General features: G+C 41.8%; 1 protein-coding gene across 2 annotated transcripts in view; it reads right to left on the bottom strand.

Annotated features, from left to right (window-relative positions):
- Nucleotides 1-18,129, bottom strand: part of cdk14 (cyclin-dependent kinase 14) — a 151,061-nt gene that overhangs the window by 53,200 nt on the left and 79,732 nt on the right. For both annotated transcript variants that reach the window (XM_035163227.2, XM_035163229.2), the window contains 2 exons: nt 15,612-15,732; nt 11,644-11,737 (listed from right to left, as the gene is read on the bottom strand). In XM_035163227.2, coding sequence (XP_035019118.1) covers nt 11,644-11,737; nt 15,612-15,732 — 215 coding nt within the window. The remainder of the gene's footprint in view (nt 1-11,643; nt 11,738-15,611; nt 15,733-18,129) is intronic.

Genomic DNA, 18,129 nt, shown 5'->3' with positions numbered 1-18,129 from the left:
TGGAAAGGAAGCGAGTCGATCACAGGGCTGACATGTAATGACAAACAACGCACAATCCCACCATGGGCAATTTAGAGTCACTAATTAACCAGCATGCCTTTGGACTGTGGGAGGAAGCTGGAGGATGTGGAGTGACCCCACGGAGGCACAAAAAGGCTCTGGTTGAATCTCTGAGGCAACAGTGCTAACCACTGCACCACTGTGCCGCCCCCTTCACTAATGTCATTCTAACCATGATTTGCATGATACGACAAACATGAAATTCAAGCACAAAAAACATCTCGTTGTTTGTGCATTACTCCTCCTGATAAGTTTATCTTTTATGGAAATGCTGCCTGAGTTCTCACGCACACGGCCCGGGGTTTATGATGACACAACCCAGAGCGGCGGACATGCCTTCGACATGATCCATCACTGCTAAGCAGCATAATAGTTTCCAGATTGTGCAGTGGTCCCTGATCTACAGCACACTCCGACAGAGTAGCTGAGCAGGGAAGTTTGATTTATACTTTCTGCTAAAGGATAATGTATACAAACACTGGATGTTACGGATGTGTTACAGGAACTTTTGAATGAAACAGTTTCAGGATAATGGTGAAAGCAACAGTTGAGGGAATCACAGTTAATGTTTCCCTAGCAGAGTATCCAGGCAGTGGGATGTTTTGGTCTGTTCTAGGTTAACCTTAACATCTGTGACTGTTTCCCTGTCAGCACATATTTAACAACTGAAAAGACTTTATTTGAGAAGTTAAAAATGATCATGTACAGAAATTAATTCTAAGTAGACGATGGGTTGTGTGTCTTCAAGTGCATCAGTGAAACCATTTTTTAAATCTAAGTAGTGGAAACTATAGGACTGTTTTAAGATCAGATGCCTGTTTAACTTATTCTATGTCAGCTTGTCTCTTACACAAATTATGTCATGGTGGTTGTAATAACCAAACGCACCACCAGAGGACAGTACAGCACCATGAGGCGGACCTCTGCAGGACTTCAATAAAATCAGTCAGGACCGAGAAGATTTTAATTGGCGAGCTCAACTTCAGCTGAACTTCACTCTTGAAAAATCCAATATTTCAGTTCTGAGAGTATATAATTATGGCAAGAAAGAGGACGATCAAATGACTACAGAGTCAAGGAGATTCAGTCATTTAAAAAAAGTTATTTCCACAAGTTTTCATTAAAAAAAAATAAGTTAACTACGAGTGTTTTTTCAGGACAGGACTTGGAGATCACAGATGAAGAAATCTGGCCGACTGTCCAACATTTACTTTGTGTCCTTGAAATAACATTCATCCAGTCTACATCTAAACTCGGTTCATGAAAACGCAATCATTACTTGAGCTTTTCCCCTTTTTTGAATGAATGACAGACTAGATTTTTTTTAACAGCAGCTGAACAAAGCACATAACTGTCACACCAGAGACCCTGAATCACATCTACAGTCCTGTCTGCTCTGATTAAGCCAAAGGAAAGATCATATTTTTTGTTAAATGTCAATGATCATGTTGTGCTGTGAGTGCCTTAAAATACATTAACTATAGCTCAATAACTCAGTTGAATTATTGTGTAGTAGGTAGATATCATACTGCAGGAGGACGCTGCAGAAAGCAACTACACTGATTGTGAAAATTAAACTTCATTAACAACATATCATCACGTGTAATTGTGTAATCCAGTCGCAATTAAGATACATTTTCTACATATGCATATGCAGTGAATGTAATCTCTAGGAGACCTGCACCTTTAACAAGCAGGACCATGAGAGGACGGGTGAATCTTTCGTGGACAAGAGTGGGGAGGATGAGTTATGAAGGAGGAAGAAAGGTTACAGAGTGTTACAGGGTGACGGAGGAAAGATCGGGCATGTGAGTGAATTATTGATGGGACAGTTCAGTGGCCTTTAAAGAGGAGAGAGGAAGTGCAAGGTGGAGGGTGGATTCGGGACCAGCAGCACTAGCCCTGAGGAAACTCTTTCAGGTTGAACTGAACTAACCTAACATTTAAAAGCCTTGTTCAGTCTTAAAAACACAATATAAAAGACCTTATCTATGCTTGGATTATCGCCATTCAAAAACAATATCTGTTATAATGAAGAAACTCATCATTGTCTTGTCCTGACAACATAAAACAACCACTATTTTTTAAAGATAAGTTTCTGAAAACAAATATATTGTTATATATTGGAGCTCATATGGTTTTTAATCGTAGGGACACCACTGTAGTGAACATATGATGACATGGCGGTCTCTCAGGGAGGGGAGGGCTGAGTGTGTGTTCTTCTCAGAACATGTGTGAGTGTATGGAGAGACAGAGATCAAACACAGAACGTCCTGCCGCAGAGGGATTTCACGAAAGGTCACAGGTCATGACCTTGAGCTTTATAAGCAAATTCTGGTGGATATACATACTCTGACCCCCCCCTCCCCCCACAACCAGCTATGTTACAGACCACCCACCCAGCCAGACACAAACAGTATGTCTGACCTTTAAACTGGAACCTCTAATCATGTATTTATATATATATATACTTGTTTCCTGAGGGGAATGAGATTCATCAGATCTGGACTGTCAGTGAGGGAAGACCCATCACAGTGACTTAAGGAGCTTCATAACGAATAATGTGATACAGATTATATCCAATCTTTAGGAGGGAGCTCTCTGAGCTCACCAGACAGAGATGTAGCTGTTTAACAGACTCAGGTTTGCTGTTCACGTGCTGCAGGAAGAGGAGGCGCTGTTGTGCTGCCTTGGCGAGACAGGAGGTATCTAGGGTTCAGGTTAAGTCATCTGTAAAGTAAACGTAAAGTAAACTCCTGACCGACGCACAGAGTTCCCTTTGATGGAGAAAGGGATGTTGGAAGACCTCAGTACAGTTATAATATCGGTGGCTCTGAAGCATGAAGAGACAGCAGCCTGGCTCAGGGACATGGTCAAAAGGTTTGTGAGAACATGTGGTAGTCGGTTCCAGATGACCTGTCACCACGGTGTCATTTCAACACAGATCAATTACTTACTCCAGACACTGACCCCGTATCCCACCCCTGCCTAATCCACACTCCTACCTCTACTCTTAATGCTGACCCTGCCTTCATCTTCTTCCCTACTCCCAAAAATCCCAGTGCCACCCCTCTGTCTCTCCCAACTCCGGTCACAGCCAGGCAGATTGGGGTCACCTCCAGGCAGGGGTCAAACACATCAGAACCAGAGCCAAGTGGATCAGCTGTCTCCCGCTGTGAGCCGGTGAAATGTGTTCAGTAAGCCCTGACTATCCAGTCTGGCTTACAGGAGATGGATGGTCATGTCACAGACACAGCGGCTGTCGGTGAAATGGCATTATCTTTCTCCCCAGCAGCCTCTTGCTCTCCCCTGAGAGGAGATCAGCTCGCATGTGCACTGGCTTAAGCTTCGTACTAGGAATAAACAGGCTTCTCCACAGAGAGAAATGGGTCTTCGCACCAAGCATCCAAGCTCCACGGCAGCTGTTGTAGGCATTTTTTTTAATGAATACAACAAAGAAAGAGTTTTTAAAGATAGATGTCTATATGGATACAGATATTGGAGATATTGTTTTTTATCTTTTATCCAGATATTTTGACAATAGTAAAAATTCAGTAAAAAAAATTTAGTACAGGAAATTGTAGTATTTTTACAGGTATTTTGTCCACAGTGTTAGACACATGGTGCTGCCGGAGGAAAATTCAAGATTCAAACTTCATATCAATTGTCACTATGCAACCCGTATGCAACAAAAGATTGTGTAACAAAATGACAGATTTAGTCCTTTTGTGCTACTTCCAAAAAAAGTTATATAAGTGAATGAATAAATAATCTAGTCAACTTTGTGTTGGAGTGTGGAGGATGGATTCAGTAGTCTCACAGCCTGAGGAAATGAAAACTGCTCTGAAGTCTGGATACTTCTATAACTTCGCCAGACAGAAGCAGAGAGAGCAGACTGTGGCTGTTGTCTTCTTTTCTGCACAGACACCTCATCTCGCCATCATCACAGACAATCAGTGGAGGGGTGAACAATGATGGTGCTTTGAATCACTTTGTGATGAGTCCAGTTGGATGCTTTGAAAAACTTAATTTAGTCCATTTTGTCCATTTGTTTGTTTGTAAGCAAGATTAAGCAAAAACTACTTGACGGATTAGGATACGGAATGGGTAAGGAAAGAACCCATTCAATGTTGGTGCAGATCCAGATAATGGGGTGGATTTCTTTTTTGCACTTTCATTTTCACTTATTTTCCGAGAAAATCCGCCAAATTTAGGGAACTGATTAATATGTACGTGTATGCAATTTTGTGCAGCTTGATTGAATATAAGGGGACTGTTGGGCGGAGGTATGCGCTCTGCTGAGTGCCATTCTAGTGTCTAAAGTCAACTTTTTGCTTCTATATTTGATGGCCCATAGGGTGGTAGGTTGCTCTCTCACATCCGCTGTGGATGCTGAAAGTGGCAGGTCCTCTGGAGGCGGAGTAGACTCTCCAGCCGACTCTTTGTTGACGAGATCAGAGCCAGTATAGAATGTAATAAGCCCAGCTGGCAACATGACCTCATATATTGTGGGGGCGCTGCTTCTTTTGTAGCCTGTGATGTTATGGATTGCCTGCCACATATCCTTGGAGTAGGTGGTGTTGAGATCTCTCTCCGGTCTCGGCTGATGTCTCTGCTTTGCCTCCTTGGTGCCAGCTTTCACTTTTGCTCTGGCAGAGCTGTCCATGCCCTTGTCACCTGAAGGACACCTTGTTTTGGCTCTGGGTAGATTCATTATAATAGTGCCATGATGTTACTGATGATGTATATTCCTTAGTGTGGATGTCCAAGTCTGTGCACTCAACACAGTCCTGCAGAGCAGCTGTAGCTTCCTCTTTCCATACTTAGTTTTTACTGATGTTTTGGGTCTTTTATCAGATGTGAGAGGAGAAGTAAACACAGTCTAATAGACCAAATGATGATAAAGGCAGGCTTTACAGCTGCCAGCAATGTTTGTTTAAACATGGTCCACGGTACTTCTTGTCCTGGGGGAGATGTAAACATGCCAGTGGAATTTAGGTAAATATTTCTCAGGTCTGCTTGATTCAAGATGATTTTCTACAATAATAAAAATACCTGCAAGTCGTAACCTCAGCCAAAAAAGTTATGTTTCACCCCTTTCTGTTTGTTTGTTTTTTGATTGGTTTATAAGCAAGATTACACAATAGTTAATGGATTGGCTACTGCAAATCTTGGTGAAAGGATGTGGTATGGGTGAGGGAGGGTCTTGTTCAAATTTGGAGATTGTGTTGGCATTTTTTTGGACATTTTCACCGATTTCCCAGGGAATAATTAATGGATTGGGAGTGTGTCAATTGGACAATTGATAAAAAAAATCAGGCATATTTAGGGAACTGATATGAGTGTGTACAATAACAGTCTCCCATTTCCTGTCCCAGCCGTCTTCCCTCTCTTTCTGAGTCAATCATGTTGTTTGGTCTGGCTGCTCAGACATGTGTCTTCCTATGCCATCATTATAACTAAATGAATAAAGGCAGTAGTAAAGGCAAAACAACTTACAGGATGGCACATGCATTACTTTTAATCGTTTGGTACCCAATTACTTGTATTTATGCCATAAGCTATTTGCTATTACCTATTATGATTAGGTACAGTTAGCCAACAAGTGAGTCATAAATCTTGTGTGGATAAATGCATAGAGACACACACACACACACACACACACACACACACACACACACACACACACACACACACACACACACACACACACACACACACACACACACACACACACACACACACACACACACACCTCTGTCTGACAGGCTATTTCCTGCAGATAGATCCGTCCATATTCATATAAGCTCTTCCAGTGGACATAATCCTCCGTGTGCTGACAGCTAGTTAACCAGCTGGAGTGAGCGTGGCCTCAACCACCACGACTTTAATCCTCACAGACATTCTTAAAAGGTTTGTGCGAGAGAAACCGGTGCAGTACAGAGAAACACAAAGCCATGTTTACACCTGTCAATGTGGAAAACCCACCACTATTTCATAACTCAGGACACCAGCACTCATCTTAAAAATGACATTTTGAATTTATAAAAGTGTGCATTTACACCTGGCTCACCTAGATGTGCATACGCATTGCTGTCGGAACGGTGATAAGCCCAGGAAATAGCACAGCCTTAACGCTGTCAGGGATAATAGAACTGCAGATGGGAAATTTACCCTGTTAAAAAAGGGTTTAACTCTGGCACCAAAGACAAAAGCCATCTGAGGAATTATTTATTAATCCATTTGCCACAGGAGCCTGATCTGATGTTTAATTGTTAATGGAAACAAGAAGGGAGGATTGGGAGGAAAAGGTCAGTGTTGCTCTTTCTTCTCCCTCTATTGACCTGTAAGCAGAACTGGAAGTCGGTGTGAATGGGTTTGTATCCATCAGGATATGAATCAAAATCACTCATAGGGAAGGAACCTCCTGAGAAATCCACCGTAAAGCACAAGGTGTCTGACAGGACAGGACGTTAATCATCAGAATGCTAATGACTGCAAAGATACAAAATACTTGTAGCTGTAATCAACACTCAAGAAGAGGGTTGCCTCCTTCAGACAGGATATGAATCCCTGAACGGTATGGTACCTGTGATATTGCAGCCCACCGCCCCTTGAGGAGTAAGTCTGATGTAAATGGAGCTTCAGCCTTCTTTATACTGCCAGGTAATTATCACTAGTGGAGTTTGATTATGAGAAACATGCAGTGAGTACTGCAGTGCACATCGGCCTTCAACCAACAATTTTATTCAAAAGACTGTGTTTAACAGCCACGTCCTACTGTGACTGTTTTCTTTGTTTGATCAACAAAGGTTTCACAGTAGCTGGAGTACTAGGGATTCAACAGCCGGCTCTAGCTAAAGGACATTCTGTGTTTTTTGTTATTTAAGGCATGGTACGATTTCACACTCCATAATCGGTGGAAAGATGAAAGTTGATATGAATTGTCTAAGTTGTCCTCCGGTCTAATTTGACCCATGCTTAAATGTTTTTATATCATGTTATCCTTTAATGTTACCAACATGGATGGTATCTTACTACAGAATAAGCGAATAAAATGAACAGCATTGGCTTGGAGACACATTGTATATACCCCAATCCGGCAATGTTACCTTATAATATTGTAATTCAACCATTTCATAATGATGTCATGATGACGTCACTGCAGTGTTTCCCTTTAATTATTTAGACTGTGGCGGTTACCAGTGTCTAATTTGTCTCGCCAGAGTTTCATGATGATATTCTATATACAAAATAAAAGATCTCTCATGTTGTGACATGTTGGGACATGACCCCTAGAGGGCTCAGATAGTGCTCTGGCTATATTTGATTGAAGCCTCATTCATAGATGGTTTGACTTAATGTATTGATTATAGATGAATGCATTTGTAATGCTACAGAAAACCATGAGTTGAATGACAGCACTAAATGGACAACTGAATTGGATTTTGACATGTATCTGTGGCCAGTTAAAACATCCATACACTTTTCACCATCTTCGGCAGGCGGACAGGATTCAGCATATACTCTGGATATAGAGGTTTCGCTGTGCACATTCACAAGCATACTGTTCCTGGCAAGCACACCTCACCCTAACACCTGATCTTAAAGTGTGTAGTATGTGCGTCTGCCGTCTGCTCTGCGCACACAGAGTAATGAACGATGACTACTCTTGAGTTGCATATTCACATCAAGCTAAAATAAAACATCTGCTGTGAAATGTTATAAAATGAGTTTCTGTAGTGAACTGATGGCTGTTGGAAACATTCACAATCTAGCCTATGGGTCAGAGCAGGTGATGATCACATACAGATATTTATCACTTATTCAGCACACAAAATTTCCCAGAAATCTGCCAGCGGACAGACCATGTGATATCTGTGCAAACGTTCCATTACACTGAAGGTGTGGCTAATCGCAGAAAAACTCCAGGCCACCTCTTGACATTCCAGCTCTGCAGGCATTGTTCAATATGCCGACCCAGCTCCTGGAAGGGTGCCTCTCAAGCGGTGATGGAAGCTGACCTTTCCCTTCCTCTCTTCAAACAAAGTGGCCTTTGAGATGCTCCTGACTCTGCATAATTCATTGACGGTGCCCTTCACATGAGTCTCTTAGACTGTGCATTCAAACTCTGACCCGTCTGACAGCCAGGCAGCAGACACACAGGCCCGCAGAGCTGCCGGGATGGAAATGTCAACATCAGGCCAACTCTGACAAGCAGGCTTGTTTTGTAATCACACACTGCCTTACCAAGCAGCACGTCTCTGCATTAACATATTCATCTGTCTTTTACCTCGAGCTGACGGCTGAATACACAACTGTGTATTCAGCCGTCAGCTGAATACACAGTCTGTGCTTCAGAAAGAGCAGAAAAGAGAGACAGATAAAATGTGTATGTATATAAATATAGTGTGCTGTTATAAACAAAAGTGAATATCAAGTAAAAATCTGTCAATATCAGTATATTCAACAGGATTCAATTTGAATGTCAGTTATAACTGATAGCTTTGATTTCACTATAATTATCTTTCAGTCATGTGACAGCTATTTATCATATTTAAACTTAACCATAGTGCTTTTTTTGTAAATCTTGATTCTGAAATTTCTAATTCGGCTGGTCTTAGATGAATACAGTTCAGAAAATGTCAACATTTTTGTATTCTTATTGGTGTTCATACTTGATTGAGAAATGTGAATACATATCATATCACTGGGTTTTAAAGGATTGCAAAGGTGGCGGCTGTGGCTCAGGAGGAGAGCGGGTCTTCCCCTTATCAGAGGCTTGGTGCTTCTATCCCAGTCTCTAAAAATAGTACTAAAAAGTCCTTGGACAAGATACTGAACCCCAATTTACCCCTGACGGCTTTGTGTGAGTGATGTATGATAGAGGAAGTGCTGCACATAGATGCACTGTGTGAATGTGTGGTGTGTGAATGGGTGTACTGTGAAGAGCTTTGAGTGGTCATCAAGACTAGGAAAGCACTATATAAATACAGACTATTTTCAAACTACTGTCAGTATCTACTATAAGTGTATATAAAAACATTATGATTTGGCTATATAACATTATACTGGTGGGGGTGTTGGGGAGACCACAACCAACTAATTCCACCACCAGGAGCAGAGTTTTCATTACTACCCTTTACCAACAATCAACAGCATCGTCAGCAGAAACCAACCAAACACAGACCATAGTCTGCTCAATCAGCATGTGTCACTTGTCACTATGACTTCCACAGAATGGATCATCAGCTCCTCCATGTTTTTCTTTAGGTACCCAGGCTGTTTCGTATCTGATTCTCCAGTGAACCTCCATGATGCCTGCAGAAAAAAAGATTTCTGAACAAACTGGAAAGCCTCTGTAGGGAAGCAATATGCAGCTGAGCCTCATTGTGAGTCTGGCCAGCGGCCATCCCACTGTTGGGCTTCTTTCCTCTCTCACACTATGATGGTGTGTCTGCGTCTGGGAGTGGAGCTGGGATCACTTAGTGCTGGAGGCTCTTGTAGATGTGTGCAGGAAGTCCCTCTTTCCCCTTCTGGCAGAAGAGACAATCAATAAGAGGTGTTTTTCTTCATCTTACTTTCCTTCTGCTAGTTTTTTTGTGCTTTGTGAGTGATCCCCTGCCTGCAGGGCTCTCTTCACCGCTCCTCATCCCTTCATTCTCATTCCACTCTCTATCTCTCGCATTCAACCCAGAGGCCAAACGTGAACATGCTTTGTCTCCATACTTGACTTTTTCTCTGGTCAAACCCCTCTCATACTCTCATCTCTGTAATTGTCTGAATTAATTATTCAGGCCCCTCCAGCCTATGAATATAAATCCATTATGTCGGCCCTGTTACATTCTGCTTCAATTAAGAGATTGGAGATGGAATTATGTCGAGGGATGGCAGATCAGGCGATGAAATGATTCATGAGACCTCACTTGACTTTAAAATATTAATGCTAGTCATCTAAGATAGATACATACATAAATGTAATTACTTATTGGAAACTGTCCTGTATTGTTCATCAGTCAAGTGCCTCCAAAATTGTTCCAGCCATGTTCCTCTGGGATTTTGCTCCACGCTGACTCAGTACCATCGTGGTAGCTGTGCTGCAAACCCAGAGTTTCCTCCCACTGAAGAGACATTCCCGAGAACATGGCTACTCTACTTTGTGACGTGGTGTGACATCCTGCTGCAAACAGACTGTGGCCACAGATGGATAAACCTGCAGTGCCTATACGTACACTGTAGAATTCAAATGAGTTTTGACTTATATTAATGGGCATAATTTGTGTGACGAAAACACATCATTAGACTCCAGCATGGACCTCGGGGACAAGACAGGATGGAGGGAATGATTCATGCTGTTTTTATCACATCCTAACCCTGGCATTAGTGGGTGATGTGAAGAGGAACCAAGATTCACAGTCCAGGTGAGATTTGAACATCCCACAGAAAATATTTGAGCCCAATTAACCTGTATGTTATTACATTTTTTTTAGTACTGCACTTTTACACAAGTATAACAAAAATATTGTATTGAACAGTTAATTCAAATGATAACATATATTGAGAGCCTGCTTATTCATATAATTTAAGTTTTGGGTGCCAGCTAAACATATATGAATCGATTACTCAATAATTTGAACCTTATTTTCTTTTCAGCAAGTAACATGGCAGCTCTGTCATGTCGCACATAACCTCACTGCGATGTTCTGTGAGAAATAAGGGAGAAGGAAGGCAGAGGCACATCCTGTTCCTACATCACCACAGTGGGGCTCTGAGCTCCACACTACTTCTGAACCAGCTCACACGCTGGCACCACTTCCTCTGTGATCAACACTTCTGCTGACAGATCTGCCCGCAGAAGGAGGATAGAAGACGTAGGAAGGTTTTATCCATTACAATTTATTCATGTTGAGTATATTAGGGAGCAAATTATTTCCTATATATCAGCGGATACATATATTAAAAAGAAAATGGCAATGATTCCTAAAATGACGCTATTAAAAGCTTTCCGACAAAGACGTGTAATTGAGGATTGATATTTCACAGTTTAACCATGAACTTCATTATAAATAACGTTTAATAAAAAAACACAAATACAACCAAAGTAGCCAAAGTAAAATAAAAATTCTCCCTTGCATTCTGAGGCAAAACCTTTGACCCTCAATACTAATTGAGTACTGATGAAAACATCATCGTGTAAATGCTCATTTAGAATTAACAACTGCTGAATATTGGAAGTTGGCATTTCTTAGTACTCAGCAAACAAGGTGGTTTGCTCTTTTTCAGGTTGGAGCAGCAGCCTCTGGAAATGTCTGTGCAGGTCCCTGGGTTGCATTGTGTCAATGTCAGTCAGTCCAATCCTGGTTCCATTTGTAACCAGGGATAATAAGGGCATGTTTCATCATTATGGTATCTTTAGTGAAATGTATTTCAGTTAATGCTCAGCCTTGTTGGACTGAAAGACAGGAGGCCCTGCAGTGCTGATGCAAGCTGCAGAGTGTGATGTTTTCTGAGACGCCTGTAGCAGAACACATACTCATTCATACACATCACACACACTTAGGCATGGCAACATCAGTGACTCACCAAGAATATCCTTTCCAGCTGGTCCTGGATGTCCTTCATCCCCGGAAAGGCAGCCACTCCTTGGATCATCTCAATGAAAATGCAGCCCACTCCCCTAAAAGACAGAGGGACACATAATGAGACCTCCTGTTTCACACAGGCTCAGCTGAAGCATTCCAATCATTCATCTCCATAATAAACAGGTGGTTTCTTAAATTTGTTCTGATATATGATTCGGATTTCCAGCAGCAAATGCAATAGTATCATCATTATAATAATTACTATACAAAACTGAAATTTAGTAAAGACTGGTTTGTTCTTCATATTTGTTTGATTTCTTGTTCCTAAAGTCTGGACTGAATTGGGAAAGAAAGCTTTTAGGTTGATGGCAGCATATGGAATAAGTTACAGACTGATTTTCAGTTTCAAAACCTGGCAACGTTGAGCAAGTTCAAAGCTCTGGTAAAAATCTCTTGTATATGATTGTTATATGATCGATTTTTAATCTGGGTTTGTCTGTTTAATCTCAGTGGGACAAACCTGGTTTATACAGGTTAACACACAAATAAATACATAAATAAAACAGAGTAGGTTAGATTGAGAAAGTGGACAATATATACTGTATGTATACAGTTTGTCTGTGTGGGTGTTCCTGTACTTCTACCTTTGTGAGGACCATTTTAAGCATAGACCCTACAGAGTGAGGACATTTTTGGAAAGTGAGGACATTTTGGCCGGTCCTCACTTCTTTAAAGGGCTGTTTGAGGGTTAAGACTTGGTTTTAAGGTTAGAATAGGGTTTAGGTTAGGGTTAGGCATTTAGTTTGGATGGTTAGGGTAAGGCGCTAGGGAATGCATTATGCCAATGAGTGTCCTCACTCCCAAGATAGAAGTACAAACGTGTGTGTGTGTTGTCAGAGCTCATTCATGCTGTTGTTTCCTCCCTGACTTTCCTTTCCTGCTCAGTGCACACTCTGAGGTCAAACACTAGACATGTGACAGGGAGGGTGAGAGAGAGATCACCAGAAATACATTTTACAAAATACTTCCCCCTGCACTCTGCCCATGTGAGAACTACTGAAGCCTGCAGTGAATGAAAGCGCTCCCTCCATCTCCAACACCCAGCTGTAACCTCAGCTTCCATATTTCTCCTGGAACATACTGAGCAGCTCTGTTTGCTGAAGTGTGAATGTGAGGGTGAACAAAGGTCATTTTTCATACAGGTTTAGCTATTTCTACCAATTCACTCTTATAGTATATCACTCATATGTTCAAACATACTATACGACATAAAGTAGATGATGAAGTTACAACCTGACAACAGTAACTAGATGAAAATCCAATTAGCCAAAGTTTGAAGTCGATCAGTTGAGAAAACCAAAAGACACACAGACACACAGACAGGCAGGCAGACACAGCTTTCACTATTCATTAGCAGGATATTACTAATATAATTGTCCTATTTCTAATTCAGTTCACGTTGCTCAATGCGTTTATTATCCTGGACACACAGTGTGTGTTTTAACCCTGCTGTTATAGTAATGATACAGTGTCAGAGGGGCTGGGACTGTAAGTTCTCAGTAAACCAGTCTGTCACTGGTTAAGATTTAGCACACAGTAAATTAGCCTCAGTAAATACAGACCGGTTTGCTCACAGACAGATAATGAACCCTCCTGCTGGCAGCAGGGTTTACTGAGAGGAGATCTGTGACAGGACTGGAAAGCCTCTGCACAGACAAATAGCACAAACAGAGAGATTCACACTGCAAAACACCCAGTCTCTACAAGTGAAGATGTATCCTGGTCATGCATAGAGACTTATGACTGATTACTTGGGACAATGCAGAAAAAAAGAGACCTAATTCCATCATAACTTGCCTTTGTCTTTTCTAAACGTTTGCTCTCTGTCAAGCTCATCTACAAATTCTACTTGTTCTTCATATTCTGACACTATCATCAGGATCATTAGCTCATGCTGCTGGGTGCACTGGTAAATGATGCTTGTGAAATGTGTTATTAATCTTCTGTGTCCCTCCCTCCCTCATTATCTGTGATGAGACAATCTGAATGATTGCTCTGCAGGCGCAGCAGAGAGAAAGGATAGAGCATCTCTACAATGTATATTTGGTTTATTTTCAAAAGAATTTCATAATAAGACCAAAACCAAAAATGAATGTTTTCTACTAACAGATATTTTTGTGTGTATCCAAAGCCAGATGTATTATTATGATATTCCGCTGACACAGAGGTCCATTATTGGCCGACAAACCCAGCGAACTCAGCCACACAGTTGCACTGGGTGACACGTTCCATAAAGGGAGAACTACCAGCATCCAAACTACTAGACTTGTCATTTAGTCGGTTTGAAATGAGACTGAACATTCACACAGTTTCTATTTTTTCTCACAATCTTACAACATAAGTCAAACACTGCTTCGGCCTGTGGTTATACGGTCGATGCTAACTACATTTTCAACAGCAAGTCCCAATGACTGACCTACTTAACAAACATTGAAACTGTTGGCAAGACTTAGATTTTAACTCTGAGATGATAACATTAAATAAAGAAATAAAATCAAGGATGCAATCCTGTGATTAAACATTTAGTAATGTGGTGGTTAGAGCCTAAAATATTACTAATAAATGAGCAAAATACAGCTTCTGTGCTGCACAGCCCCGTAAACTAAAATAAACTGTCCCGAAAAACTTTTCTGATTGAAATACGTGCAGAATGTCAAAAAAACAAATATTGCATCCAGATACACAAATTCCAGGAACTTCCAAGAGACTGCGTTGTAGTGTGAAATCTGGTGGCAGCGAATATCGTTTATATAACCTTTACAGTTGGAGATGTTTTGCAGAGCAGCCGACCGTAACTAAACAAGTACATTCAACTGAGCACGATCACACTTGACTGACTTTAGTGAAGCCGCTGTTCGATCATGTGCTTCAGAAGGTCAGCAGCTCCTCACCTGTCTTCCATCATATCCTCCCTCCCTCTTCTCAAAGCAGTAAAACAGATCTGCACAATCTCTTAGTCCTTTAGTCGTCTGTCTCATCAGACTTCTTCCTTAGTGACCAGTTGTATGTGAGTACACGTCACAGGGTGGCTCTCAGTGGGATGGAACACCACCTTGTGGATTTGTCCACCTCAACTCATTACAACAATGACATGATCTAGAAATAATGTTCTGACTGTTACAGCATCAGGACCCCCCATGGAGAAACAGTTAATTATCACTAAGATGTGAAACCTTCCTCTCACAACATGCACTAACCCAACATGACATGTCTCACCATCACTTCCCAGAGGGGGGTCGCTAAATTACTTACCAGACTGATGTCATGAATTGCACTGTATTCCAAACTGGACTGAAAACTAGCTTTCTCTATTTTCAACGCATGTATGAAACATCTGAAAATTATGTTCAACCCATTAGTAAGTTGCTCAATATCACCATTTTGAAAATAATATCATGCAATACTTGAATCTGTGGGTCTCAGGCATGGGGAGATGCAGACTGAGATCTGAACCACTGTTTATGGTACCAAAGAGAGACTGTACCAGTGTACGCATTCTCCCTATAAGACAATAGACGTAAGATATAGTTTATGTTGTGTCTTTGTTTGTCTCATCTGTTAACATGGAGGAGGAGGGGTTATACTGCAGCCAGCCACAAGGAGCTGTTTTGTCTTCCACCATTATATACAGTTATTGACACACATATACATTTTTGTTCTGCCAGCCACATGTCAGTTTTTACCATTTGCATAATTAGGAGAAAACAGGCCCAGGTCTGGGTGAGATGCAGATAAGTGGGTTTTAATAAGTTTTTTTCCACCTCAGGATTTGTTCTGCATTCCCCCTTGAACAGACATATCTAAATCTTAATGGGAAGATCTAAATGAGTCAAGGATTTATTAAACAAAGAGTGATGAGTATAATGAGTGTATGAGGGGATCTCTGGATTAGAGGTGAGGAGTACCCACCACATGTCCAGGCAGGTGGAGTAGTCTGTGGATCCCAGCAGGACATCTGGAGGCCGGTACCACAGGGTCACAACCTCGTTGGAGTACGTGTGGCTGGGGACCGACTTGGCTCTGGCCAGGCCTAGGAGAGCACAACAGCATAGAATGAGAAGGCGTGATCACTGAATGACCTCCATGGGAGAAGAAAGCTGGAGAGTGCTATGGTCCTGGTATCATCTACTTTGTCTCCAGGACCACAGGACTTTCCAGTTTTCACTTCTGATGATGACACACACAAACACAGACTAACAAATTGAAAACAATACGACAAACCACAATGCCATGCCTGGTAAAAACAATCAAACTTCGGATGAATCCTGTAAATACAAAGACTATTTATAGAACCATGCCTTTGTATGCTTCCACCAACCAGTTGAGCTGCAGTTTCCCACAAAATGTGAGTGTCACAGTGAAGTTGACCTTTGACCTCATGGATATGAAATATCATCACTTTAAAATTGTATCCTATGCCATCATCAGCAAAGTGGATCACTGACCTCCAGCACAAATACTAAACATTTGCAGTGACTGGTCCAGATGAGCCACTGTGGATACTGGTGGTTTGTATGGTACTGGTGTTGCAGCTGAGCAGTTTTACTTGTTGTCATGCAGCAGACCGCACATCCTGCAGTGATCTTTTTCAAATTAAAATCGTTCCATATTCCTTTAATGCTATTTTTTCCCCTTTATTTGTTCTGTCAAAACCTGATCATTTACATGATTGAGATTGACTGCTACTTAAGTCCCATATTGCAGTTCAATGAACCAAAGATGAAAGAATGAGCATGCTTTTTCTTCACACAGGCACTGATGGAAGAACCTAAAAATAGAGCCCTCTTTTCTGATGATTGAACTGAGATCTGTTGAATTATAAAACACTCAACACTAAAATTCCTAATATTTTCACCTGTATATTACATTGCTAATCTGTAAGCAGCAATTTTAGCCCTCAGGTGGCGCTAAAGGAAAGGTCTCGACTAGGGATGCACCGATATGGAAATTCTTGGCCGATACCGATATTTAAAACAACAATCTAGCCGATAGCCGATACCGATACCGATATTTGTTTATTACTTGCATGTGGCCTTCTTGGTGTGTAACGCCGGGTTTACACCGGGCGCTGAAGCGCCGCCCCGCGCCGCGCAGCGTTATTCTCAAGCACGCAGCCGCCTGGCTGTTCACACCAGACCCGCATTTCTGCGCGTCGGTCAGCCCGTGTTTCTCCGCTGGTTGTTCTATGTAACCCGTTCAATGTCGGGTGTCGGGGGTAAATGACGTATTCTCCAAGCAAGCCTTTAGCCCCCCCCTCTCTCTCTTTTTATCTATATGACTGCTTGTGTGGCTGTAGTGGATGGGCAGAGGGGGACATTTAATTATGTGATTGGGAAAATTGGGAAAATTAAAACTCCAGGACAACAGAAGGGAAACAAAGTATGGGATGCATATTTGATCATTTATATCATATCAAATATGTCATTTATATCATTTAAAATCATTTTCAGTCTGTTTCCTGGCGCGATACGCCGTCGCCGAAACCATCGGTGGAAGAGGCGCTGGCGCGGCGCGGCGCATCGCAGCCCATGTGAACCACAAAGGTTTAACAGGGGGATGGGAGGCGCCTGGCTTTCCTTGGCGCTGCGCGGCGCTTCAGAGCCCGGTGTAAACCCGGCGTCAGTGTACCATAATCTGGATGCCAGATTGGCAGGCTGCAGAAAACATACCAATGAATATCGGCCAATGTTATCGGTGAAAGTCAAGTTTATTGCCGATACGCCGATAGCAGTAAACGAGGCGAATATCGGCCGCTACCGATATACGGCCGATACATCGGTGCACCACTAGTCTCGACCCAACTACTATGAATATCAACTGCAAATGTCATCGATTTAATCACTTGTGTCACCTGAGAGAATCAGTGGAGCAGAGGTTGTGTAATTCCCAGATATATAAGGTTTCAGGATAAGGGCACCAATCCACAGCTGATGATGGCAAGGTTTGATGTTTGCTTGACAAAAAGCTTAATGGTCTGAATATATTCTTGTTAAATATCTAAATCTTGCAATCTCTATAATCCAATGTGTACATGTTGAAGGCATCATATTCATATCTACTTTTTGCTGTCCTGTCTTTGAACTGACTTCTGTTCATTGAACTGCGACCATTCTGTTGTTGCTTTTCCAAATGCAAAACTTGTTAGAAGATCTTTAACTTGAACAGGTGAACCCAACGGACAAAAAAACGTATTTTCCATCCAAAACGATCAGATCTAATTCTTTAGTATTTTGAACTTTTGGCTTTTTTTTTCTGGCCAACACTGTGGTAGGATTGTGTGTGTTTTTCCTGTCCTCTCTGCTCTGCCCCCTGTTAGTGTGTGCTGCTGGCTGGGCCTGACTCCAGGTTCCTGCTCCTCCAACCTGCTCCTCCATGCACCTGATCCTCATTCAAGAACATCCACCCACTCGCCCATTCAACACATGCG

The sequence above is a fragment of the Hippoglossus stenolepis genome, chromosome 8 (genome assembly GCF_022539355.2).
Source record: "Hippoglossus stenolepis isolate QCI-W04-F060 chromosome 8, HSTE1.2, whole genome shotgun sequence".
NCBI classification, from domain to species: domain Eukaryota; kingdom Metazoa; phylum Chordata; class Actinopteri; order Pleuronectiformes; family Pleuronectidae; genus Hippoglossus; species Hippoglossus stenolepis.
The sequence above is the reverse complement of the archived record's forward strand: the minus strand, read 5'-3'. Positions and strand labels throughout refer to the sequence as shown.